Source organism: Apus apus, chromosome 2, assembly GCF_020740795.1.
Source record: "Apus apus isolate bApuApu2 chromosome 2, bApuApu2.pri.cur, whole genome shotgun sequence".
Classification (NCBI taxonomy): domain Eukaryota; kingdom Metazoa; phylum Chordata; class Aves; order Apodiformes; family Apodidae; genus Apus; species Apus apus.
The window spans coordinates 58989281-59016678 of record NC_067283.1 but is presented as its reverse complement, the minus strand read 5'-3'; the positions used below and the strand labels follow the sequence as shown (position 1 = coordinate 59016678).

General features: G+C 37.3%; 1 protein-coding gene across 1 annotated transcript in view; it reads left to right on the top strand.

Moving 5' to 3' along the window:
• Nucleotides 1-27398, top strand: part of SLC9A3 (solute carrier family 9 member A3) — a 51021-nt gene that overhangs the window by 5708 nt on the left and 17915 nt on the right. Inside the window, exons 2-6 of the mRNA XM_051611751.1 lie at nucleotides 17851-18153; nucleotides 21818-21978; nucleotides 24296-24374; nucleotides 25152-25329; nucleotides 26201-26421. Of these exons, the coding sequence (XP_051467711.1) occupies nucleotides 17851-18153; nucleotides 21818-21978; nucleotides 24296-24374; nucleotides 25152-25329; nucleotides 26201-26421 (942 nt within the window). The remainder of the gene's footprint in view (nucleotides 1-17850; nucleotides 18154-21817; nucleotides 21979-24295; nucleotides 24375-25151; nucleotides 25330-26200; nucleotides 26422-27398) is intronic.

The following is a 27398-nucleotide window of genomic DNA, read 5'->3' as shown; positions in this document are numbered from 1 at the left end:
ATTACTGAGTCCTGTACCTTCTGTATGGCTCATTCTATTCCAAGATGAAGTGTTGAGTCCAAAGTCATGGAAGAATATTTCTTATCTGCATATTTTTTTTTGCTCTTTCAGGAAATTGTCTCTGATTTTTCTCATCTCTCTGCAGTAGTGCAGTTAAGCTAAGGTCCTGAAGAGCTAGGTGCTTTAATTATTCTTCAAGGCCTTGACAGCTTAGACATATGCTTAACAAATAAATTTAATAAATGCTATTTAGTGAGTTAAGTGGTTTCAATATTTATGCCAGACTGAACGAAACAGTGTTTGAATGCTTGATTTTCTGTTCTGATGCATACTCTATAGTTTTAAGCTCCTATAGGACTTGGTTTGAATTAAATTGCCAGATTTTCCACTGAAATAGGTCTGGTCCTCAGCTATTTCATCCTACTTAATCCTGCAGATGACTTTGGCACAGTAGTGAACTAGGGAAAAATAATATTTCAAATCAGGTCATTCAGTGGCAAGTGACTATGTTTAAGGCCTAAGTCAGTGTCATACTTCTATGATGCAACTGTCTCTGAAGCTCATGGCTAGGGAGAAAGAACATAGGAATACATGTATAGTGTCCTGTAAGACAAGCATCAGTTTGATATTTTACTGGACACTGAGTCTCTACAGGATCAAAATATGGTGGAGGTTGGACTGGCCCTCTGGAGGGCAGGAAGGCACTGAAACAGGTTGCCGAGGGAGGCTGTGGAAGTCCCCTCCCTGGAGGTGTTTAAGGCCAGGTTGGATAAAGCTTTGTGTAGCCTGGTCTGGTCTTAGGTGTCCCTGCTCATAGCATGGAGGTTGGAACCTGATGATCTTTAAGGTCCCTTCATGATTCTACAATCCAACCTCTCTGCACAAGGACACTGACCTACAGCTGCTTGCCTAGGATCCTGTCCAGACAGCTTTTGAATGTCTCCAAGGATGGAGACTCCACAACCACTCTAGGCAAGCTGCGCCAATGTTTGGCCACCATTACAGTGAAAAGTGTTTCTTGATCTTCAGAGGGAACACCCCATGTTTCAGTTTGTGCCCTTAGCCTCTGGTCCTTTCACTGGACACCAGTGAAAAGAGCCTCGTTTTGTCTTCTTTGCACCCTCCCATTAAATATTTATACACACTGATGAGATTCCCCCCAGAACCTTCTCTTCTCCAGGCTAAACAGTCCCAGGTCTCTCAGCCTTTCCTCATATGTAAGATGCTCCAATCCCTTCATCAACTTCCTGACCCTTTTCTGCGCTCTGTCTGGTCTATTAATGTCTCTCTGGTACATAGGAGTCCAGAGCTGGAAATAATACTCCATGGATGGCCTCACCAGTGCTGAGCAGAGGAGGAGGAGCACCTCCCTCAGCCCGCTTGGCACTATTTCGCCTAATGCAGTGCAGGATATCAGTAGACTTTTTTGCTGCCAAGCATGTTGATAGCTCATGTTCCATTTGGTGGCCAACAAGACCCCCAGATCCTTTTTGGCCAAGCTGCTTTACAGCTGGGTGATACCCAGCATATATTTGGTGCATGGGAGTGTTCATTGCTAATGTGGGACTTTGCACTTCTTGCTGAGCTTCACAAGGTTACTGTCAGCCCATTTCTCTAGACAGTTGAGGCTTCTCTGGATGGCAGCACAACTCTCTGACCTATCACCCACTCCTCTCAGTTTTGTGTAACCAGCAAATTTACTGAGGGTACACTCTTCCCATCATCTGAATAACTAATGAAAATGTTGAACTGGACTGAAACCAGTACCAGCCTCTGAGGTACACTGCTATTTACCAGGCTACAATTAGACTTTGTACCACTGGTCACCACTCTAGGGGCCTGTCCATTCAGCCATTTTGCAATCCACCTCATTGTCTGCTCACCCTGCCCCTATGGCAACAGCTTGAGCTATAATGGGACACTGTCAAAGGCCTTATTGAAGGCACAGTAGACACTAGCCATTGGTCTCCTCTCACCTACCAGGCCTGTCATTCAATCACTTAAGTGTTGTGGTTTGGGCCTAACACGACAACAAAGAAACACAGCCACATAGCCACTCACTCAACTTCTCCCCTCCTCCCCACCCAGCCCCCACATTGTGGGATGAGGAGTACAAAGGACAACTAGAAGCTCATGAGTCAAGACAAGGGGCAAGGAGGGTTCTTCACCGATTAACATCACGGGCAAAACAGACTTGGGGAACGAAAAAACAACCAAATGCTAAGCAGATGCACACAGGACACAGACAACACAAAGAGCAGTGCTTACATACATTATGCCCAGCCCTCCCTTCTTCCCAGGCCCAAATCACTTTGTTCCCAATGTCTCTATTTCCTTCCCCCCAGCAGCACAGGGGAACAGGGGATGGGTTTCTGAGTGAGTCCACAGTTTAGTGTTTCCTGCTGCTCCTTCTTCCTCAGGAAGAAGGATTCCTTACAGTCCTCCCATGTTTCCCCATGGGGTCCCTTACATGGGAGAGAGTCTTCCATGAACCTCTCCTTCATGAGTCCTTCCCACAAGGTAAGGAGCAAACTGCTTCAGAGTGGGCTTCCCACAAAGTCACAGGCTGCTTCGGGAACAGCCACCTCCCCTGGTGCTGGGGTCTTCCACAGCTTCATAATCCAAGTCCACTGGCAGCAAATCCAAGTCCTCTGGCAGAAGAATCCATGTTCACTCCTCCTGGCACCTTCAGGGAATGTTCCACCACGTTCCTCCATGAGTGCAGGGGGACAGCTGCCATCTCACCATAGGTTGCCAGGGAACTTCTGCTTGGGCACCTTCTTCCCATTCTTTCTCAGGAACACTAGCACAGCTCTGCCTCTCCAGCTCAGCTCTTTCTCCCTGCTCACTCTGCTCAGCTCTTACTCAGCTCTTTCATATGTTAATCACAGAAGCTCATCTATTGTGCCTCTAATGGCTCCTTCGTTAGCTGGTTTTGGAGCTGAGAGAGCTTATCACCTTCTTACAGCAGCCACCCATGGAGCCCCTCCTCTGCTACCAAAAAATTCACCAAACCAAACCAGCACAGTAAGTTAACTAGGTGGATCAAGCATTGCTTCCTCTTTGAGAAGCCATTCTGACTACTTCTAGTGAATTTATTGTCCTTTGTGTGACAGGAAATGGTTTCTGGAATAAATAGCTCTTTCAGTAAGACCTGTAGTTACTGGTCTTCGGATTAGTGGTGTTCATACTTGGATGGAACTTTATCCATATCCTACCTGGTCACAGAAATCAATACTTCTGCATGTTGTTTTGATGGAATCAGTATACTTTGATTAAGTTGAGCAAAATCACATGCTAATATATGGAGGAAAGGAGATATATGGTGGTTGGACCTGTGCAAAGCTTTCGATCATGTCCCACACGACATCCTGGTAGTGACACGACACTGATACAGATTTGATGGATGGACCACTCCTTGGCTAAGGAACTGGCTGGATGGTCCCACTCAAAGAGTTTTGATAAATGGCTCAATGCTCAGATGATGAGTGGTGTTGCCCGAGGATTGGTACTGAGCCCAGTGCTAGTTAACGTCTTTGTAAGCAACATGGACATTGGCATTGAGTGCACCCTCAGCAAGTTTGCTGATGACACCTAACTGTGTGTGGTGAGGTCTGAGCACAGACTGCAGGGGAAATATGTCATCCAGAGGAACTTTGACAGGCTTGAGAAGAGGGCTCATGCAGTTCAACAAGGCCAAGTGCAAGGTTCTTGCACCTAAGCTGGGGCAATTCCATGCACAAATACAGATTGGGGGGGAATGGATCAAAAACAGTCAGGAGGAGAAGGATTTGAGGTGATGGTGGATGAGAAGGTCAAGATGAGCTGGTAGTGTGTGCTTGCAGCTCAGAAAACCAGCTGAGTCCTGGGCTGCATCAGAAGAACCGTGGCCAGCAGGTCAAAGAAAGGGATTCTGCACCTCTACTCTGCTCTTGTGAGACCTCATCTGGAGTACTGTGTGCAGTTCTGAAGCTCCTAACATAAGGAGGACATGGAGCTCCTGGGGAAGGTCAAGAGGAGGGCCATGAAGATGATCAGAGGGCTGGAGCACCTCCTGTACAAGGGCAAACTGGGAGAGTTGGGGTTGTTCAGCCTGGAGAATAGAAGGTTCCAGGGAGATCTTCTAGTGGCCTTTCAGTAGGTGAAGTGGCCTACAGGAAAGCTGGAGAGGGACTTTTTACAAAGGCTTGTAGTGACAGGACAGGGGTAATGGTTTCAAGCTGCAAGAGGGAAGATTTAGGTTAGACATTTTGACTATTGAACTGCTATTTTGTCTGGACTGTTGGTGAAGATATTTTGAGCACAGTTATCTTGATAATCATTAGTAGAGGACAGTGTATTCTTTTTCTAAGTAGAAATATTGCATAAATGTTGTGTTCATTCTCATGTTTCTTTAATATATTCTTTTAATATAAATGCTACCTTTCAGAGGTGTAAAAAGAGCATGAATAATAGGACTTAGTTTTTTCCCCACTAACAAAGTATTTCCTACGCAAGATAATAGTCAGCATCCCTTTGATCTCTTCAGTGTTATGCTAAGTATTCCTTCACATCCAGGAACCACCTTTCTATTTGCTCCTAATAATCCTATAATTCTTACTTTTTATCTGGGCTTTAAAAGGGTGGATTATGTATCTGCCAGTTGCGTTTTTCTGGTCTTTACATGATTATACCTTGCAGGTTTTAAAAAAACAGTGTGGTGCTGCTATCCAAAGTTGCAGAGTTTGACGTGTGTCAAAGTTTAACTCAGCAAATAACAAATGATAGATGCTCTCTATTAACCCATCTCCCTTCCCAGAAATGGAAGGGAAAGAGAGTAAGGGAGAGAGACATGGGTTGGAAATTAAACTACAGAGCTTTAATGAAACAATTACTACTAGCATCAAGTGTTATCAGTGTTAGAAACAGAAGCTGAATGAAAAACATGCTGTTAACTTCAGCAAGTGCAGTTACTTAAAAGACACTTAAATTGAAAACTAAAATTACTAAAAATAAAATTTGTTCAATCCTGGCTAAAACCAGGAAAAAGGGCTTTTCTATTTTAGTATTTACCTTTTTTTTCTTTTTCTTCTATGTTCCATGATCTCTCATGCAACAGTCATAATTATGATTCAAGACAAGAGCAAAAGAGAGGTTGTAAAGCAAGGAATGTGGTAGCTTGCTCAGGCCATGTAGATAACTTAAATGCTTTATAATTTACCTTCCTCCTCCCCCCGCCCTCAACTTAATTAAATAAATTTTTAAACATTCGCTGATGAGAAGATGAGGTTATTACACTTCACATGAGTTTGAAAAAGGGGCAGTCACATTTATCATGGAGTTAAAGGGAAGCAGCCATTCATTAGCATGCAATACATTAATCTTATTTGTAACCTTATATTCACTAGTATTTCAGTAAACAGAAACAGATCGTAATTTCAATGTCTTGAATACTTGTACTGAATGAAATGTTAATTAAGTGAAAGCTAAAGTTTTTCTCTTTCAGACAAAACTATACTTTTTGAGCACTCAATAAAACATCTTAATTCTTCAGCTTTTCCTAAAGAATACAGTTAACCTTAGAGCCAAACATAGTTTCCAAGGCACATTCGCTTGAACAATGCTATTTGATGTTTGAAAGTATGAGGATGTAAAAGCGGCAGGAGGAAGTATGAAGTTTCTTTCTGTTTATTGTGTTTCAGAAGTAAAGATTAAAACCAGTCCAAGATAACCCTGCCACTGCAGGTGGAATCTCAGGTTGTCTATGACTACTGAAGCTCTTATGTGAGGGAAGACCTACCCAAAAGTAACAATGAATGATCTATAGTGATATTTTCCTCTTGCTGCTTGGTGTAGCATGTGGTTTTTTGTCACATGATGGTGGAACCCAATGTGTTGAAAGTCAGTAGAATCTTCTCTGTACGTCCTTGCCTGATAAATGTTTTATGATTATAGTCAAGTGAGGTAGTACTACAGGCAAAAATAGTGTTTGTGCTGTGGTGTCTAAAATACAGTATCTCTTCTTGGGGTTGAAAGAAGCCTGGTAAAGAACCCGATACTTTGGGAACTGTTTATCTGTTAGGAGTATGACCAAAGTACAGGTAAATCATCAAGTAGATTCAGTTGATGACAAGCTAAGCACTCATAACTGAAATTAAAATAGTAAAATATATCCTGTATATCATATGATTACTTAGATACTTGTCAACATGGCAGAAAGTGGAGAATCCACAGAGTTTAGGAAAATTCAGCTGAAACTTGGTTTATGTCTTGACATTTGTTCATCTTTTTTTTCTTCGCTATCAGGACTAGCAGTATATTCAGGTACAGAAGTCAAGTACAAGAGATTAATGGAAAAAAAGATTCTTAGCAAAAAATTATGTAATCTGGTTGTTCACAACACTTTCTCCATTAGAATAAAAGCTAGCTGCATTTTTCATTTTATAGTTGGTACAAAGCAGTGTCAGTTCAGCTAGGTCGTTCTGTCACATTGCTGCTTTTCCAGTTTTCCTTTTTTCCAGAATCTGTCCTGGCATTTACATGTTTATGACAATGCTACACTAATCCTTGTAGAATTAAGTCCACATATACAGTTTTTCTACAGTTATAAGCTTTCTCTCAAGATTTATCTGTGTGTAAATAATTTTACTCCCTTTACTGAACATGAAGTGCCAATGTGCACTTGCAGCCCATACGGCCAACCATATCCTAGGGTCCATCAAAAGCATAACCAGCAGGTTGAGGGAGGTGATTCTGCCCCTCTACTCCACTCTTGTGAGACCCCACCTGGAGTACTGTGTGCAGCTCTGGAGTCCCCATCACAGGAAAGACCTGAACACATTGGATTGGATCCAGAAGAGGGCCATGGAGGTGATCAGAGGGCTGGAGCACCTTGTCTCTGAAGACAGGCCAAGGCAGTTGAGATTGTTCAGCCTGGAGAAGAGAAGGCTCTGTGATGTTATGGCAGGCTTTCAGTACTTAAAGGGGCTTTATAAGAAGGTGGGGATAAACCTTTTAGTAGGGCCTATAGAGATAGGACAAAGAACAATGGTTTTAAACTAAAAAAGTGTAGATTCAGACTGCAATGATGGAAGTAAAACACTAAAACAGGTTTCCCAGAGAGGTGGTAGATGTCGCATCCCTGGAAACATATAAGGTTAGGTTCGACAGGGCTGTGAGCAATCTGAAGATGTCCCTGCTCATCACAGCAGGGTTGGACTAGATGATTTTTGAAGCCTTTTTCAACCCAAACTACTCTATGGTTCTACTGAAGGTAGGCTCAATATATGTAGAAGACAAAAAGAGGCACTATTGTGTTTATACTAGGTGTGATATTTGATTAATTCTGAATTCTTATTGCTTCCCAAAAATGAAGTTTTGCACAGGTGTTTTTAGGAATATATGTAAAATTTTTATCCTATGTTGAAAGGGATCTGCCTATGTAAAGGACATTTTCGTATATAAAGCAAGAAATCCTACATTGATATGACTTCGTACTGTGTATCATGTTTAGTTTATGTGCATGACATTCTGGGATATTGTTTTCTAGTTAGCAAGAGATTTTTGTCTGGTTTCTATCCTCAGTTTTTCCTTGAAACAAACAGTCAATTTCAGTAAATAAAATGTTTAAATTGTAAGCTACTCAAAATACAGCTTTAGCTATTTGGATTTTTGCCCTAATTTTTCTTTCTTCACTGTGGAAAGCGAGTTTAAACTAATATCCCTATGAAGTTCCTTTTGCATGCTAACCTTTCTCATTTTCTTGTGTATACACTACAAAACAAATGCATAACTGAAAAAATTGCTGTCTCATAATCACCTTCCTACTCCATTTCGAAATATCAAACCTATTTTCCATTTATTACATTTTGCAGTATTAAGGACCCTACTTAAACTACTGTTTTCTGCTGTTATTATCATCATGTATTTCACCTCTCAAATGAGATAATGCAGGTATGAGAATTAGCGCATTTCTTAAGCAGAAACGTTCTGAGGACAAAAACCAAAGCCATGTTAAAGTGTATTGAATGATAGCAGTATCTTGGAGCCATTTGCAAGAAAAAAAATAACGTTATAAATTAAGCTCCACTTTGCTTTTCTTAAATCTGTGGAAAAAAAAAAAAATAATATACCTGGATATCTTGAGCAAAATTACTTCCTTTATGGGCAGGAATGAGTGCATTTAGCAAGGAAGCATGTAACAACTGCTATCGCCTAAGCCAGAAACTCCCAGGCTTGACTGGTGAAAATGATGCTTTCCTAGCCTTCTGTAGAACAAATAGAATAGTGTGCAAGTATTGTAACATGAGAATCCTTGCCTATTTTTTCCCACATATCACTTTGCTCAATTCCTTACTATCTTCTTTCTTACTAGTACTACTGATGTTAGAAGTTTCTACTTGCTTCTTAATTTCCTGAAAAAGCTTTGGGATCCCAGATCCTTCACTGAGAAACTTCCACAGACCTGTAAAAAAATTAGGAATAAACTGTATCCTTTCTCTGTTGTCATTGTGGACATCTTGTGGCAATAGGGATTGTTCATCTTAAAAAATATTTCTAAATTTTTAGTTAAAAATAATCTCACATTGAAATAAAATATGAGATTACTGAATTCCTACCACATGTAAACATAGCTGAGTTTCTGAAATTATGTATGAGTTATAATTCATCATGAAAGTCAAAGCTGCTGAAGCCTTTCCTGTAACATAAGACTGGCAAAATTTTGAAGCCTTTCAGGGTGCACAGTAGTATTCACTTTCAGTGGAATACTAGCCAGAAATGGTTTTTTTCAGCTTCACTCAAATTAGGTTTGTTTTCAGTTTTAAGTGAGAGCTACTTGACATTTGTGATTTTTTTTGGTTTTTGTCTGTGAGCATCACTGCTAAATTTGAATACCCTAAGGCTTCTTGAATGTACTGCTGTAATGAGGAATACTTCCATTGTAATCCCATGCTATCCCAGTTGTACTAATTAAAATCTTGACAAGGTGGAATGTAGAGGGCAGGAAGAAAGGCAGTCTACCAAGACTTGAAAAAAGTGCTTTTCTACCCCATGACTTGGATCAGCCTTCATAGCTATTCCCCCTAGCCCTTAGGCTTTAATTATGTCCCTCATACCCTTCTTAACAGGCAGCAATCCTTATTGTGGCCTACAAGAAACAGTACCAGGGAAGAACTGGAAGTTTCTGTAGGATTACTGAAACTCTGAAAATGTCTTTATCCTGCAGAATTTGGATTCATTTAATTACTTCCTCTTCTTTTTCTTCTTTGCACAGAGGACCTGAACTGAGGAGAAGAACTGGTTCTAATTTGTGTTCAGGCTTTGGTAATTCTTTATGCAATTCATCATAACACCAGAATAACTATTTCCACTTACTACTTGTGTTCCAGTTCTTTGCAGTCCTTTACCTGTATGAGCAAAAGCCAAAATATTCTTAAAGGTGTCCTTTGTTTTAATTCACTTATCATATTAAAGTGAAAGTCAAAGGGAAAAACATTCTAAAATTCACAGTATTAAATTAGTTAACTCAGTATTTCTTTATTTAACTCAGTTCTCCCCATGTTAATGGAAAATAGTTTGGTATTTCAAAAATAAAATAAAAATTCTTTCACCATCTGTCAATAAATTTCAGTGGATTTTTGAAAATAATTTTAAATGGATACCATTAGTAGAAAATAAATTCTATCTATCTATGCTTTTTTCATTTATACTGTAAAATGAGACAAATCTTTTGACCTCAGGCAATCATTTTAGTCAAAACTACCTTAATGATCAAACAATTTCCGCAAATTATACTGCAGTTATTGCTGACCCTTTAACACATAATTGGAAGAGGTTATGACAGAAACGTATTATTTTTATTCTTTTATATACAGAGTAAATCTAGTATGTAATACCATTCATCTGTGCTATTTTATATTTATATTCAGTATGGAATATAATGTACTGACTGAATGAAAACTCATAGTAACCCTTAATTGAGGTGAGGAATATTAACTTGAGCAGGAAGATTGTCTTTCAGACTTAATTCTAATACCTTTGCATAAGAAGTGAAGCAGATCTATGATACTTTTGCTATCCTGTTTTATATTCTGTAGTATGCTTCAAGGTGTTTCTAATGCGTACTTTGCTCTCATTTTGAAATATAATTGTTCCATTTGACAGTGTTCCATTTTCTTTCAGTGCTGTTCAGTTCCATAAGGGCCAAATTCTACCACACTTGCACTGCAGTGGGACTGCTCCTTCAAAAAAGAACTGTTTGGCACAATTATGATAAACTGTACCTTAGTGTTTAAACTTCATTATGTTCTATGTGCTTATAGAGCTAATAGTTGCTTACTCACACTCTTCTTTGAATTTGACTTCAGGCTATCTTGTTATGTTATGACCTATCAATTGGAAGCTTTGACCTGTATGTTGGTTGCACTTTTAATTGCTAACATATTTTGTTAATTGTACACCTACAAAGAACAGTGACCTAAATTCTCCTGTTTAATGAGCTCATTACAATGCTGTACACTTTGTAAATGTTGATCATTACATATGTGACAAATAAAGAAAGCTTTCTTGAGCTGGATAAAACCAAACTCAAACCAGTTCATCTAAATAAGTTAAATATGAAGGAATGTGTGCCTTGCTTAGGAAAAATATGTCCAAGATTAAGTATGAATGGCATTAATAGTTGTGTCCATGTAGTATATTTTAAGAGAGTATTTAAGGGCCTATACTGAGAAGGGCTTATAATGCTTGTTATAGAGAACATGTATGTTATCTCTCTGAGTTTCTTCAGATATGAAATGCCCGAGATATGAAATATCTCTGAAGTTTTTTCAATAAAGCTTTCATTTTTTGCTAGATTTGATAAAAGCATAAAGTACTGATTAATAAAATAATTTAGGATTTGTCTAAGTAATATGGTTTAGAAGAAATTATTAAAAAGCTTTTTCTTTAAGGGTTTAATGCCACTTGTATATAAGCAGTTCAAAATGGCAAAATCAATTAAAAAGACTTGCAGAATACAGTTGTTGCGAGGTCCACAGGACAGAATCTAAAGGACTATAAAATAAGCTATCAGTCTCCTTACCAGAAAAAAAACAACAACCTGAGTGCACTTCGTTGATAAAGATTCGAAAGGTAAATACAAGTAATAATCAGCTACAGCCATGTTGAGTCTGCTCAACACTTCCTGGACAGACTAGAAAAGTGGCTCCCTAATGCTATGAATCTTTGCTTCAGTCGACCCACTCTTAGAATACAATGGAAGATATTCCTGTTTCTCTGATTTAGGTTTAAATTAATCTCTGAACAAGACAAAGGGTAGAATAGGTAGGTAAGGAAATGACAAGAATAAAGTATGAAACTATAAAAAGGCTATTTGTGGAGGTCACTATAGTTTAGTTTTTGAACTGGTATTATGCTGGGTTTGGGGTTTTTTTTGGGTAGGTTTTTGTTTGTTTGTTGGGGTTTTTTGGGTTTTGGTTTTGTTTAGTTTTTTTTTTTTAATTACCACAGCCCAAAGAGCTGAGGTATTCTACTAAGGTTTCTGATGACACATTTCCCTAGGCATTACCTATGTTCATTTAGATCTGGCTATTGTACTAGAGAAAACATAGTATTGAAGGACTAGGTGAAGGGATGAAATACAATATGTGAAGGGCAATTTCACTCAGGGACTAAGATTCTACGTGAGGTTGTGAATAAGGAGAAAAAAGGTACACATCTGCATGAAGTGAATACCGGATGAATGTGAGTCACCAAAGTGATAAGAAATTCAGGATGTAGCCAAACTATGTAGAAATTAGTAATGTTGTTGGACCTACTTTTACTGTGACTCATGCAGAATGCATTCTATATTTCTGATAACTCTGAGTTGGCAAAAGTGAACTCAAATTGAGACAGACAGTTTAGTTTGGAGAAGAGAAGGCTGAGAAGAGACTTCATTACCCTCTACAATTACCTGAAAGGAGGTTGTAGAGAGGTGGGTGATGGACTCTTCTCCCAGGTGAATAATGACAGGACCAGAGGAAATGGTCTGAAGCTGTGCCAGGGAGGTTTAAATTGGATATGAGGAGAGTTTCTTTACTGAAAGAGTGGTCAGGCACTGGAACAGCTTGCCCAGGGAGATGGTTGAGTCACCATCCTTGGATGTATTAAAAAAATATGTAGATAAGGAACTTCAGGGCATGCTCTAGTGGCCGAGATTATAGGTTGTGTGTTGTGGGGTTTCTTGGGGTGTGGTTTTGTGGAGTTCTTTTTGTGGTCTTTGTTTATTTGGTTGGTTGTTTTTTGGTGGGTTGGTTGGTCTTAGATTGTTTGTTTGACTTGTTGATCTCAAAGATCCTTTCCAACCATGATTATTCTGTGATTCTGTCATTCTAAGAGAGAGCTTAAGTGAAGAAAGAAAATAAGTGGTTTAGTTTAACAAACCAGAGACAAGCAACAAAAAGAGAACGTTTCTTTCTGTGCTTATATAACAGGAAATGAAGGATTTAATATCAGGGAAAAAGAACTATTAAAGAAAATTGATATTGCTGTCACAAAGTTGAAGGGATATAAAATAGCTATGAACAAGTTCAGGCCAGAAATCAGAATGAATTCTCTAACTATGCAATGAGAGCTGCTGGTGTTCCTTCATATAGACTTAGCTGGAGCAAAAATCTTCTGAAATGAGGGCTACTAAATGGAGGGCCTGGCTACGCAGCCAAATAGTTCTAGTTCTTACCATCATAATTAACATTCCTAGATCCTCTGTGTAGACTACATAAGCCAATATAATTATTTGGAAGGTATGCCTAGGGCTATGCAGGCAAAAAAATCTGTGCTTGGTAAGGTAGCAAGGGTCGAGAACTTATATAGTCAAGTCAAGAAAGAAATCTTAAAGAGAGACATTCAGTACAACTGAGGTCAATGCACAAGGATACAAAACTGGCACATCATGTGAAAATAGAAGGAGTTACAACAGAGTAGAAAATTAAAGACATGTTAGGAAAAAGTAAACAAGTATAGCAAGTGCAGAAAGTAACTGGGCCACTAGTAAGTGGCCCGGACTGTTAAGAAGGGAGCAATAACAAAAAAACCCAGAAATATAAATACCAGAAACTTAATTACACAGTAAACTGCATCAAAACCGATCTTTTAGTAGAAGAATGGAGTAAGTAGAAAGTGGACTTATCAGAAGAACATGCTCTTGAACAAATACATGAATCAGATGGCAACTAGCAACAAATACTTAAGGACAAGTGGCAAAACCTCTTGAGATAAAAGCTGTAGAAGTAAAAAGTTGCCCATCAAACTGAAGAAAAGGTGACTGAAGAAAGAAAGAGAGCTACCCTTCCTTAAAAAAAAAAAAAAAAAAAAAATTATCCTAGGAAGTTTGTAACATCTGTTGTTTACAATATATTTACTATTAGTCTGCACTAGGTGGTATGTAGAATGAAACTGACATACATTGCTCTCAGTATTATGAGACAACTACAGCAAACACTCTAGGCAGCCAATCAGGGATTACATGAGACTGTTAGTAAACCAGGAGTTAGAAGTAATTTTAAAACAGTGATTGCTCAGCTTCTTTTCAGTGGTTGAGAAGGTCGGGGTATCTGTGTTGCATACATTCACAGCTTAACAAGAAAAATTTAAAAATCTAAGAATTTAAAACAATTTAAAAAGGAATATGCACCAAAAAAAATTGGGGAAAACAAGGAGAGAAAATACACGGCTCTCTTTGCCCCATCATCTAAAGACAGTTTCAACACCATAAGTGCTGCAGTCTCTGCCCAGGGGCTTGCTCAGGCCATAGCATGCATTTCACTGTTGTTTCTTTCTTGGTACAGCAGATGCAGCTTGTAGGTCTGACCTGTGATCCACTAACTGGTTGCAACTAGTGCATGGAGATATGGAGTGAGAAAGTGGTCAGGTATGCATGCTTTTAGGGTTGGTGGAAGCAAAATGATCACTTGTTGAAAAAGTATGCGCCACATTATATTTTAGATAATGTGGCCATCACCTAGTTAGGTAGACCAACATGATAGGAATAGACTGGGACTTCCCAGAGGCTTTTGGACTGTGTTGCTGCCCAGCTGCACCTCATCTATTTAGTTCACAAACTGGTATTTGATTATAACTCCAGCTATCATACAGGCAAGGTAAATCAGATTTTTCCATTGGAATACATTTCAGATTTATTATTTTATTATAAATAATAGCATATATCTGCATAAAACACCTCTGAAAAAAACCCTGCAGAAAGGGTAGAGCTAAACAATTCTGAAATAGGATTTCCCCTTTATAATGCTAAGGAAAACAGGAACAGGTAGATAAGAAACTTGCCTGTCAGAGTCCAAATGGTGGAAGAGTTTGGAAGAAAGTTTTCCCTTTGGGGAAAATATTATTTTATCGAATTTATTCAAGCCTTCTCTTAAGTAGCTTCTATGTTTTGCCATTGCAGGAACCTGATTATACACTGCATTGGAGATACAATTATTTCACTGAATTTTGTAAATTCCACTGAAGTATTTAATCTTATTTCACTGAATTCTGTAAATTCCACTGAAGTATTTAATCTAAGTTACTGTGTTTTTAAAAAGAAAAATATACTTACTAAAGTATATTTTTTCTTTGAGACAAATGAAACCGGCTCCAGCCATCAAATAACAGATAGCTAATTTATTTTGTCTTTCTCATCAGATACATTAAATGTCATGGTCTGTTTTCTTGCATCTCAAAGGAAGTGCCAGAAAAAAAATTCACAGGAAGTTTATACTACATAATACATTCTAAACTTTGTAGAAAGCTTCTATCTCAGTGATGCTCAGCTTGAATTTAAACACAGTTTATCCACTAGCCAGTCCAAGTCACTTTCAAAGCAGATTTAGCATATACTGGATGGAAAGTATTTGTTTAACTTTTTCACTAATACAGTGCCTAGACTTATGTAGATAAATTCTAAGTTATAAATGTTAAAATTAGTATAAATGTTAAAATTTGTAGCTCACAAGATTGCCCTCTGCAAGTTTTTTGGTGTTTATTTGTTTGTTTGTTTTGGATTTTTTGGTGGGATTTTTTGTTTGTTTGTTTTTGTTGTTCTTTTTGTTGGTGGTGGTTTGGTTTTTTTCCCTTTCATTCTTTGCCCTTTTCCTCTCTTTATAAAAATATATTCATGCACTTTTCATTATTAACAGTAAAAATAGACTTAATTCAATCTCTGGGTTGCTCAGAGAGTAGTTTATCTGAGCAGAACTGCATGTTATCCTTTCCAATATTTGTAATTTCTTGTACAACAGAATCAAACTAAACTCTTTTGTCCATTATTGCTGGATTGTATTATACTCATCAGTCAGGTGAAATACCTAGTCATGCTAGACATTTAGACATGATGAAAGATTCCAATTCTTCTGTTTTGTCATGGGGCCACTATTAATTTTGTGGGACTATTTCTGGTTCTTTCTGAAGGAAGTTGAGGAAAACTTCGTGAAATGCATGTACTGTCATATCAATTTATAACTGTCACTGTTTGACTCAGGTTCAACAACAATGCTCTTGATCCCCTCCTCCTCCCACCCAGGTAGGGAGGGAGAGAGAGAAACTTCTCTGGGTTGAAAACTAAACTGCACAGCTTAAATTAAACACTAATGATAAAAGAAAATATATACAATTACATACAAATATGTTCAGATATGTGCAAAAGCCTCTTGCCTCCCCCCATCCCCAGCAACTCCCACAACACTCCCCTGAGCTGCAAACAGTCCTGAAAAATCCCAGAGCTGCTGCCAGAGAAAGCAGAGAGTGATGGGGGTCAGGAGACCTTGAGCCTGGGGGTCGACAGTGATGGATGGACGGAGTCCTCCCTGGACGCTGGGCATGGACAGAAGAGAAGGGGAGAAAAAGCAGGAAGGAAGTTGTTTTCTTTAATCTCTGACCTTCCTCTGAGCTTACGTAGATATATGGAATGGAATATCTCTGGCCAGTTTTGCTGTCTAATTCAGCCTCCTACGGAGCGGTCATAGATCTCCCCATAGTGTCTGAGCCGGCAGAGTGAAGGTGCGACCTTGAAGACCCAGCAGTTAGAAAAACATTCTACCATTTGTTATCATTCCTAACTGGAACACTCTGCTACTAGTCAACAGAAAGCTCATCGAAGGAAAAAAAATCACTAAAAAGAAAATTGGCTTTCTCCTGGCTCAAACCAGGACAGTAACACACTCAGAATATATTAGAGATATAGCTTCAGGGTAATGAGCTGTTAAAAAAGACAGTAAGAAGTTAATTTGGAATCACTCTATCAGTTTCTATAAATGTAATAACTACTAATAATGCACAATCTTGATTTAATATATTTTATGCATATAGTGAGAAAAATATATCAGTCACTGTAAATGCAAATATGAACTAAAACATTGAACTAAATTCCAATTACATCTTAGTCTAAAGCTATTTCATTGATTTTCTTCAGATGTGGTATTTTTACATATTTCTATGTTTATAAACACTAGGGTTCTGCTAATCATATTGTGTACTATCTGCCTGCAGAGTTAGCTAGGCAGTTGCCTTAAAAACAAAATATAGTCTACTGTCAAATTTTGCTTGGGCCAAATGCAAAAAAGAGAAGAAAATTCTCTAAAGCCCCGTTTCAATGCAATAGCTTGAAGCATGCTCACAGACTGCATTCCTAAACTAACAGTTTTTTGCTGATAGTATTAAAATCTGCTGTAGATAATCAGTCAATTGGAGTCAGGGTAATACAGATACGATGTAGCTGATTCATTGGGAACATGTAACTTCTAGGAGGACACTTCCCAGCACTCACTGAGAGAAACTGATGTTGGTTGTAAAGGTGAGAATTCTACAGAATATCTACTTTTAGCTGGACATAGTTTTTTGTTTTTTTTTTTTCCAAATGTTTACTTCTGAGAAGTCATCACAGATTAATTTTAAATTTTTAACTTTAATGTATATAGTCATGCCTTCTCTGCAAACGTGAGAGTAGGAAAAACAGACTTGGGTTGGTAAGACTAGCTCAGCAACATTCATTTTCATGGAGATAATCCGTACTCTGTGACTGGAAAGTCAAAGAATAGCAAATGACCAGCAGGAAAGACTTTTGAGAAGTTAAATGCTACAATTTATACACATGGAATTGTAGCTAGCTTGATTTTCTTTATTTAATTTTTTTTTTCTTTTTAATACAAACTCAAGAGTTTTTATTATGAAGAGAGGAAAGTAACTGGGAAAGCCTACAATATTTGTTTCTGTGAAGTGTTATTCACCTATTGACATGGATGAAATAGAAAAATGGCATGGTTTAGCCAGCTTCACTGAATGTAGTTTGCTTTCATGTGTGATTGCTGTTGTTTTAGTCCCACTGTCCCACTCTGAAGCTATGTTCTAAGTAGCTTTTTTTTTCAGATCTTGTCTACAAATACTTAGAAACATCATTTTCCTTTGTATCTGATACCTAACAAACACACTATAAATATATTTCCAGTTTTACTTGTGTTTCTGTCATCTTGAACAGTCTATTTTTTTGGTGTCTTGGCCTTGCCATCTTTCTCTCTTTAAATTCACTCACAGCACTCTAAATATCTCTCATATTATTAGCTAGTTTAATAGTGTAACCACACCATTACATGTTTTTGCTATAATAGGTATCACATGTTGTTCATGTTTATTAGCAGTTTTGACATAGTAATTTTAAATGTGATTTTATAAGTGGCTGTGTTCTGATACTCTCTGTATCCTGTGCATTCCATGCATGCTTTTGGGTGTAATAGCAATGAAAGCAGGAAGTTGGTGTGAAGATTAATTTTCCAACTAGAAGCTGTTGCTCCAATTGTTTCTCAATTCCAATTCTGACTATGTTTTTCTCTTTCCTTGCAGTTTTCCACTTGTCCCACAAAGTCACTCGGGTGGTTCCAGAGAGCGCTCTACTGATTGTTCTTGGTCTTTTCCTTGGTGGCATTGTATGGGCAGCAGATCATATTGCCTCCTTCACTCTTACACCAATCATATTTTTCTTCTATCTGCTACCACCCATTGTATTGGATGCTGGATATTTCATGCCAAATAGATTGTTCTTTGGAAATCTTGGTTCCATTCTTTTGTATGCTGTCATTGGCACAGTCTGGAATGCTGCCACAACCGGTTTATCTCTCTATGGTGTCTATCAGACAGGAATAATGGGTAAGTTGGATCTTTGAAGGCAAAATTGTGAATGCAATGGTATGCCAGCTGTTAGATGGTGGTACTTTTCAATTTATCATCTCTTTTCAGCTAGAAAATCTGATTTTAATGGGAGAAATTTGTAATATTTATTGTCAAATTTAAGAATGATCTAAGAAATCTTCTCTGAAGTGAGTACAAAAGGAACTTGAACCTATGTATCTCATATTTCCCTGCTCTAAATGTGCGTGTACACTCTCAAGATAAAGCTCAGGTTTCATCCTGCTAATGGACGTTTGGACAAAAAAAACCTACTCTGAAGGGTTTGTTTCTTTCTGCTGTGATAGAAGTCTTTGAAGTACCGAGAAATGGAACTGTCTTCCTTCAGTCAGGTTCAATATTAAGCAATTATTGTTGAGTGGGTATGTGTGCATGATACATCTCTATATTGTTTTCTGAGGCTGGAAATGGTAAGGCTTACAGAGCCAAGTTGCACATGTAAGATGCACTTTGTTTTAGTCATACTACAATATAAGGGCATGGGGCTCTTAGAAGAGGCACAGAACAGCAATTCTTAATCTCAGTAGGTGTGGCATGCCCATAAACTATTTGCTGCCACTTGAAGACCATTAACCCACATTGTATGTAGATTGCATGTGTTTTGAAACAGTCATCCTACGTGCACTTTTTAGCGCCTGTATTGAAGAAGCTCAAGAGTCCTTCTAGGTCAAAATGCTCTTATGATGGTGAACTCTAGGAAGTATTTACAGGGCACGTATGAGTGCTGTTGAGAATTGTACAGATACAATGGTCTATTGTACCTGTGGACTCTGCCCATCTCTTGGTGACCAGTGCTGAGATTGTTGAGTGAGCAGCTCCAAGCCCACAAGGAACATGTTGAGTTGTACAAAAGGCTCAACAGCTAGCCATGGGGCTGTACTCTAACCGCAGTGACACAAAATGGAATCAGAGCAATTTACAGAATTCCTTTTCAGTCATGATAAAAAGAGGGACTCAAATGTTAGAAGTTGTAGACATTTTCATGAGGAAGAATTAAACTGCTTATTGTTGATTATTACAGAACATGGTAGAGCCTCAAAAACTGATCTCATTGTCCTGCACAGGGAAGTAGCAGAACTTGGGACTGGGTTCTTTGAAACTAGCCTAACACTGGGATATCTGTTCCATCCATTTTAAGGGAAAGCAGTGTTGTGCTTATTTGAAAATCCCAGTCTGGAAAAAGTAGACCACAAACTTGCTCAAATGAGACTCATCTTACCTAACTGCAGATGTTTGTAATATAGATGATTATGCTAGATTTACCTTATGTTTAGGTATTTCCCTTACTATAAGTCGCATTTTGTAAGTAACTATTTTCCTTTAGACAATACAAACGTGAGAGCTCAGATGTAAACTTTACTGACTTTTATAAGAAGGTATGTTTTATGTGCTTTCAGTCTGTAGGAACAATATATTGCATCCACAATTTCACATTTATAGTTAAAGACAGGTTTTCAAGAACAAAAAAGATGTCAAAAGTATATTGCTATTAGAATGGACTGAGCAAGGATTTCTTTCTTTAAATATCCAGGCTGCTTAGATTTTTTTTTTAATTGACCAAATGTATTTTATTAATATCCTGGCCTAGAGAATACAGTTAATTATGATTACTTTTTAAAATATGTTCATAAAAATCCTTAAAAGAAAAGCACTGACCTCTCTATGACATGAAATGGAAAAGTCAAGTGTTTTCCCAAAACGTTTAAGTGAAAAATTCATTTATCTCTTGCTATCCTCCCAATTTGTAAACAATTCTCAACCAACTGTGAAAGTTGGATTTGATGGCCACATTATGCATAATTTTCAGTGGCAGAACTCTTTGTCTAAATAAAAGCCTGATTTAGAAACCCCATGCCACTTAACACTGCTTTGTAGGAATTACAGATATGTACTAAACATTTCATAAATAATTTCTCACTAGCTTTGCAAGTTTTTGAAGAATGTACCAATTATTATAATTGGTAACATATAAAAAAGATAAGCAATCTCAGTGAGCCAATTTATGTTAAAAGCTTACATTCTACTGTACCCTGACATCTTATAGCTGCTGTCACTGGACTTGTTCCTTCCTTAAGGGTGCCAGAGAAGGAACATTTTAAGGAACTATTGCTTAGATGCAGGTTCAAGGCTATTCTTAGAATGTTTGGCAGACTTCAGCTCACTGCTTCAACCCCTCTGTCACACTAAAATGGATAGATTCAGTCCTCATTCACAGCCAAATATGTCCAAGAGTGAGATGGACTATTTAATTTTTTTTTTTTTTTAAGAACAACACTGTTGTCTACTCCTGTCTCTGGATGTCTATGTAAGTGTCCTTCTCTTAAGTAAATATGCCCATGCCATTTTGTATTAAAAATACTTGGAATCTAATTTTTGTTTGAATTCCCTTCCAAGCACCAAACATTATTGATTTGAAAAATTGAGTCATAAGAGTTCTTGCTAAAGAAGTGTTGTGGTAGTACCTTACAGGCAATATTTTTCCTTTGACTACAGCTACCAACTGTCATCGTCTGCCTCATGCTTCCAGATAATTTAATCAGATGGGTTTCTCCCTCACCTGAAGAAATCATGCTTAATACAACTCTATATTAATTTTGGGCATGGGCCTCTGCACTGTGTTCTAATGAATGAACTCAACCTATTCCTTCTTTGCTCTTCCTCATAACATTTTCGGCTTCATTACCCTTTAATGAACCTTGCTTCCTCCTCCATCCAGTAATGAACACAAAGGGAATTTGCCTGTTCTCTACCCTTTTGAAAATCTGTTCTCCAGAAAAAATGACTGGAATACTACTCTTTATTGCATAAGAAGAGTAAATTTTGAGAGATAAACAAACTGATCTTTGTGGCTCTCCCTTTGTGTTATTTTTAAAACCACAGTGATGCTTGTCTCAGTCTGTTTGATAACTGAAAAGAATAACCTTAATAACTAAAAGAGGAGGAAAAAAAAAATTGATTCCTTAGTTATCAGAGTTTTTTAGTTCCAAAATTTTGAAATCTTTGCCAAAGTTCCCAAAAGGATACAATACAAACATGTTGAGTTATGTTTTAGTCCTTCATTTGTTTTTACAATCTGCTTGTGAACAATTTAATTGTGGCCTCATGATTCATAATTTGGGAGCAAGTGTCTTAACTGCACCTATCAATGAATGTCTACTTTAACAAGGAGGCCACAAGTGGTCTTTAACTGCTCTAAGTGCAATTAAACCCCAGTGTAGCAACCAAGAGTCAAATCTGGCCTGTGGCATGAATTCTTTTGGAACATTCACTTTAGGAGTGAACCATCAGTTCTCAGTTATCTTGAGATTATTTACTGAAGTTTGATAAACCATACCACATACAAATACAAAACCAGGTTAGATCTTGAAATACATCTCTGAAATGCCTTGTCTCAAGAACAAGTCTGTGTTGATCCCAGAATCAATCTTGGATCCAACAAGCCTTGTAGGACACAATATGGCACAACACAAAACTTGTTGAGTATTTCTGTGCCGTGCTTTCCAGTTGATGCCCTTAGGACCCCTATTTTCAATGATTTTGCATGATCTGTAATATCACGGTCTGTCACTACTATAGATAATACAGAGTTGAGTCTGCTTATACTTTGTTTTCTTTGTTTCTGAAGGCCACCTAAACATTGGACTGCTGGACTTCCTCCTGTTTGGCAGCTTAATTGCTGCTGTGGATCCTGTAGCGGTTCTTGCAGTGTTTGAAGAAGTCCATGTCAATGAAGTTCTGTTCATCATTGTTTTTGGAGAATCACTTCTGAATGATGCTGTAACTGTGGTAAGTAATTTATATATCCCAACGTCACCCAAACTCTAAACATTTTTTTCTGAAGTTTATTTTTCTCTTAAATGAAATAGCATATCATCTACATCAACTCACGGGCTAGTGTAGCATAGTTCACTATGTTCTGTCTTGCTTGCAACACTGTATTGCAAAGATTAAATATATATTTGAGCTCCATAGTTATTTGGAGCCCATAAGTACACAGAAAATACACAGTCCTAGGCTGGATGAGCATAAAACCATTTAAAACTAAGTTTCAGGTGTGGATGTTGTATTTATCTTTGGTGTTCAAGTAGGGCTATCATGACTTACTAAAATCAGTTCCAGTGATTTTAAGCCTTTCTTTGCTGTGATTTTTTAATGCATATATCTTTTCTGCATACTTCTGTTAAGCCCATAATTTAGATGCATACATCAGTGAGAGAGAGAAATTATTTCCCAAATTGCTTATGCCTGTTCCTCCTCTTTTACTTCAATCTTTGTCAAACAGATACATAACAAAGAGCCAATTTGGGAAAAAAACCTATAAAATATTTCTGCTTTTGTTTGGGTTTTTCGATAATGTTAAATTCTGGATTTTTCTTTTTGGTTTGGTTTGTTGAGTGGTTTTGTTTGTTGTTGTTTGTTTGGTTTTTTTCTCATTTAGATAGAAAAGTAAAACTTAATAGACTTAAAACAACCCCAATTTTCTACTGATGTTTTTTTTTTGATTGAAACATGTTTTCACACATTGTTTTTTCCTCTGAGTAAAAGAATAAATAGTTTTCTCATACAGTGCTAGTGACAGGGACCAGGAAGTCCTATGGCAAAAAGGTGCTATGCAGCTGGCTTGGATACTCTCCTATTCTTGCTTCTGTTTAGCTCCAAAGGAAGGTAAGAGAGGTCTACCAGGCTCAGTAACTTAATTTTTTGCAACTAAAGCACCAAGGAACTGCAAGGTCACCAGCAGCAGCCTAACTATTCACATGACTTTGAAAATGTTATTTGGGTCCTTCAAAGAAACCTAATTGTCTTAAGATATCAGTCTCATTATTACTTTTGGGGTATTAACAGATACAGATATTAAAATAAAAACCCTTGATGAACTCAAGTACCAACATCAATGGCTTTCAGAAGGAAAGGTGTTTTTGTTATTGTGAAATTAATACAAAACCTGATTCTACAAATGAAAGACAGTTTGATTGTTGAAGAAAATCCAGAAAAGAATGCACAACCTATGAAAAAGTTTGAAACAATTAGAGTTCTTACCTTGAAAAAGGAAAGACTGAAGAACAGAAGAAAATGGATGATGTAGCATTCAGTCTGGAGAAGAGAAGGCTCTGTTGAGACCTCATAGTGGCCTTCCAGTATCTGAAGGGGCCCTACAGGAAAGCTGGGGAGGGACTTTTTACAAACGCTTGTAGTGAGAGGACAAGGGGTGATGGATTAAAACTGAAGGAGGGGAGATTTAGATTAGACATTAGGTAAAAATTCTTTAGTGTGAGAGTGGTGAGACACTGGAACAGGTTGCCCAGAGAAATTGTGGAAGTTCCACCTCTGGAAGTATTCAAAGGCAAGTTGGATGGGGCTCTGAGCAACCTTATCTCCTGTGAGGTGTCCCTGCCTGTGCTGGGGATTGCATCTAGATGATATTTACTGTCCCTTCCAACCCAAATCATTCTATGATCCTACGATTCTTTAAACCTAAATATGTAAAAGACTACTGTTACAGAACAAAGTAACATGTATGACATGACTTGGACATAAATAATAAAAATTAACCAGTTTAGCTACAAGGAAAGCTGAAAAAGCCATAGTAAAGTTCTCCATCACTGGAGGAATTCAGAATACATTAGACAGGCATGTGTAAAGAATGATGCTCATACTACCCTCCTTAGGCAGGAGTGCGGGTAGGATGAGTTCTTTACTTTCAGCACTATCACTGTTATTTAATTATTTTAAAAGTTTTAGTACAAGTAAGTGTCTTATTTATCTTATGTGGGTGATTAAATAAATCTGTCAGGCACCTGGATTTTAGAGAGAGAAGTGCTTTAGAAAATACATCTAGATGTAACAATACTTCTTATAGATAGAAATTATATTGAAATAAGAAATGGAAAGATGATTTTGTTCTCTTTTTAAATTACTTCTTGCTCTGCTGCATTTTTTCCACTTTGAAAAATAAAAAAATCTTCAAAATCTACTCCCTCCACACATAATTTTCCTCGATCATACATAATTTCAGAATCCATAATGTTGGAGCCCAAAATGAGATTGTTTCAATAGGCTTAATTCAGAAGCTAATATTAAATTAGTCTACTTTTCTTTTCAGGTGCTGTACAATGTGTTTGAATCTTTTGTTAAAATAGGTCAAGAGAATGTGACGGGGATTGAATGTGTCAAAGGCATAGGTGTGTAAATTTAATTCTGTATCATATAATTGATGTACTTAGGTAGATTTTTTTATCAAAGTATTATTATTATCATTATCTTTATCATCATTATTATTAATTATTATTGTTGTTATTATTATTGTTGTGCACTTAAATAAGTGAATATTGTTGAATACCTGGGGAACTTAATTAGATTTGTTTTCTTCTGAGGACTCTCAACAGATGTGGAGTTCAGTTGTTAAGAGCACTAAAATTGACAGCTATACATATTTTCTTTGTGTTTTATAACAGTTTTAGGCTGTGCTCTCTCTACATTCCAGGATGCTGCATATGGGCATTCTCACTCCTTATTACTGTTTGCCATCAAGTAAAGTCTGCCAGTTACTGTAAATAAATGTTATTTACCTAAAAATTTGATCGTCATTTCCCATTCCAATCATGACATGATACATTATCTTATCAATCAATGTTTTAACAGTGACTTTGACATATTCTATAATATGCTTTTGGAAAAACATTTGTTTATAGAACATGGGAAAAAAATGTTCAAAGGAATGTAGAGAGTTTTGAATAAGCCAAAAATTATGAAGCTTAACAGAAAGTAAACTTGATTGTCCTACAGAATGCTGCATACATGTACCAAGTGCTCAAAAGTAATTATGTTGTTCCATTTTAGAAATAATTTTTTACATATCCTCCAAAATTTTCTCTGTTTTGCTCATCATACAATAGAAGAGAGCTAGTCCAAACCGTTCTATTTCTACTGTTAAAGCTCTGTTTGGTTTTGTTTTTCAGTGTCATTCTTTGTGGTTAGCCTGGGTGGGACACTGGTTGGCATTTTCTTTGCCTTCCTGCTCTCATTGGTCAGTCGTTTCACCAAGCACGTGAGAATCATTGAACCTGGATTTGTGTTTATCATCTCCTATCTGTCCTACCTCACAGCCGAGATGCTCTCTCTTTCTCCTATCCTTGCGTAAGTCTCTTTATTATTGTCTATGAAGGGCCTGAGAAGGGAATGTGTTTTTTAAAAATCATGGAAATAAAGACCTAAAGTACATAGGACAGCTATGGAATTTGACATTCATGAAGCTTATGCTGAATATTGCTATCTTCACACTGCAGTAGTTTCCAAATACTGTCACCAAGCCTTGTGAAGGAATTCAAGTTTTCCAGTATCTGCTGTATAACATGAGAACTTCCTTTGCAAAATAGACTTTACTCTTTCCATTTTGTGATTAATAAATAACAGTTGTCCATTTGTATTTACATCTTTCCTTATAATTTGTAATAAACCCAGTATTTTCTAAGGCATTATGTGAATGACCCTTATTTGCTGCTCTCACTGTCTACACTGGCCTATTAAGGTTTGCTTAAATCATGCCTGTTTTGGCTTGAGTACCTCTGTGGTCTGTCTTCATTTAGTTTCCATTGATTCCTGGCATATCTTTCTTTTCAGTTTTCCTTCTCATGTTTGTAGATGCTACATTGATTATATTCATGATATGAAATTCTTACTGAAGATAGATCATTAGTTTAAGATATGTCTAAGGTAAACAAGATACAAAATTTTGCATGTAAAGTGATATGATAATATGAGGAGAATTAAGGTTTATTACAATCTAATGAAATGCTGTCTTCAGACCTCTCGTGATCACCACAGGATGAATGGTTGAGATATGCTTTTAACCTAGATTAAACTCCATGAGGGCTCCTGGATGCATTTTTTCTTCGGAATTAATGATGGCTTTTTATCACTATGTCACAGACAGATGGAAAAAATTTTAAATGCCACAACAAATATTTTCTGAACAATTGTTTTTGGTGTTTGCTTTTTTTTTTCTTAGGATAACTTTCTGTGGCATCTGCTGTCAGAAATATGTCAAGGCTAACATATCCGAACAATCTTCTACAACTGTAAGATACACCATGAAGATGATGGCCAGTGGTGCAGAAACTATTATCTTCATGTTCCTGGGAATTTCAGCTGTAAATCCAAACATCTGGACTTGGAATACGGCATTTATTCTATTGACTCTGGTTTTCATCTCAGTATACAGAGTTATTGGTAAGCAGATAAGTTTTTTCTTGGCCTTGCATTGTATTGCTGATGTAATCACATATTCTTCAAAAAAACCCCAACAAAACCAATAACCAGAAACGAAAAAACCCCACACAACCAAAACCAAAACAACAGAAAATAATAATTTGAATTTCTAGACTTTTTCTTTTTAAAATATTCCATTTATTTTAGTTAAATTTATAGTTGGTTTTGGGTTATGAGGGGAGATCTCTACAGTAAGCTTCATCATACATTGAAAATATAGTAGGATTTGACTTCTAATGATGTGAGAATATGACTAGCCTAGTGGATAACAGGAATCACCCAGTGGCTAACCTTTGTTGACCCAGCACTAGGTATTGGCAAAATCTCCTAGCAAAATGGACTTTGTTCTCTAACTTGCAGCCTAACAGACTAGATGAGTCCTGTCAGCCATCTCTTTCTTTCAGTTATTTCCATTTGGTAATAAAGAGATTGTCTTAAGCTTATTTTATGGTTGACTTCAGGTTTGAGAAACACAGTGATGTAAGACCGTATATAATTACACCACAGGTTCTCTGGCTTAAGATAACTCTCAGGGATGGAGAAAAACTGAGTAAATAAGACTGTGGTAGGTAGGGATTATTTACTGTCAAATTACTGCATTTATGTAAGTTTGCAAACATTTCAAAATACCAATGAAGATTTGCCCAACTATGTAGTTCTACTTCACTGTTTTGTAAAATAACACAGGGACTAAAATCATAGAATGAAGTACTTCTACAGAGCAACACACTGAGTGATTTGGTGTATTTACTTACACCTGGGAATAAATTAAATGTGTTTATTTGCCTGTTTATCTTGAGTTAAATTCAAATAAAAGGTAACACATCTGTATAGCTGGGTGTTTTCCTAGACTATATTCTTATTCTGCCTACATATTCCTGGAGTGAATGAGGGTTTTAGCCCATGTTCTCCTTTCTAAATGGTCTATAGCTATTGTT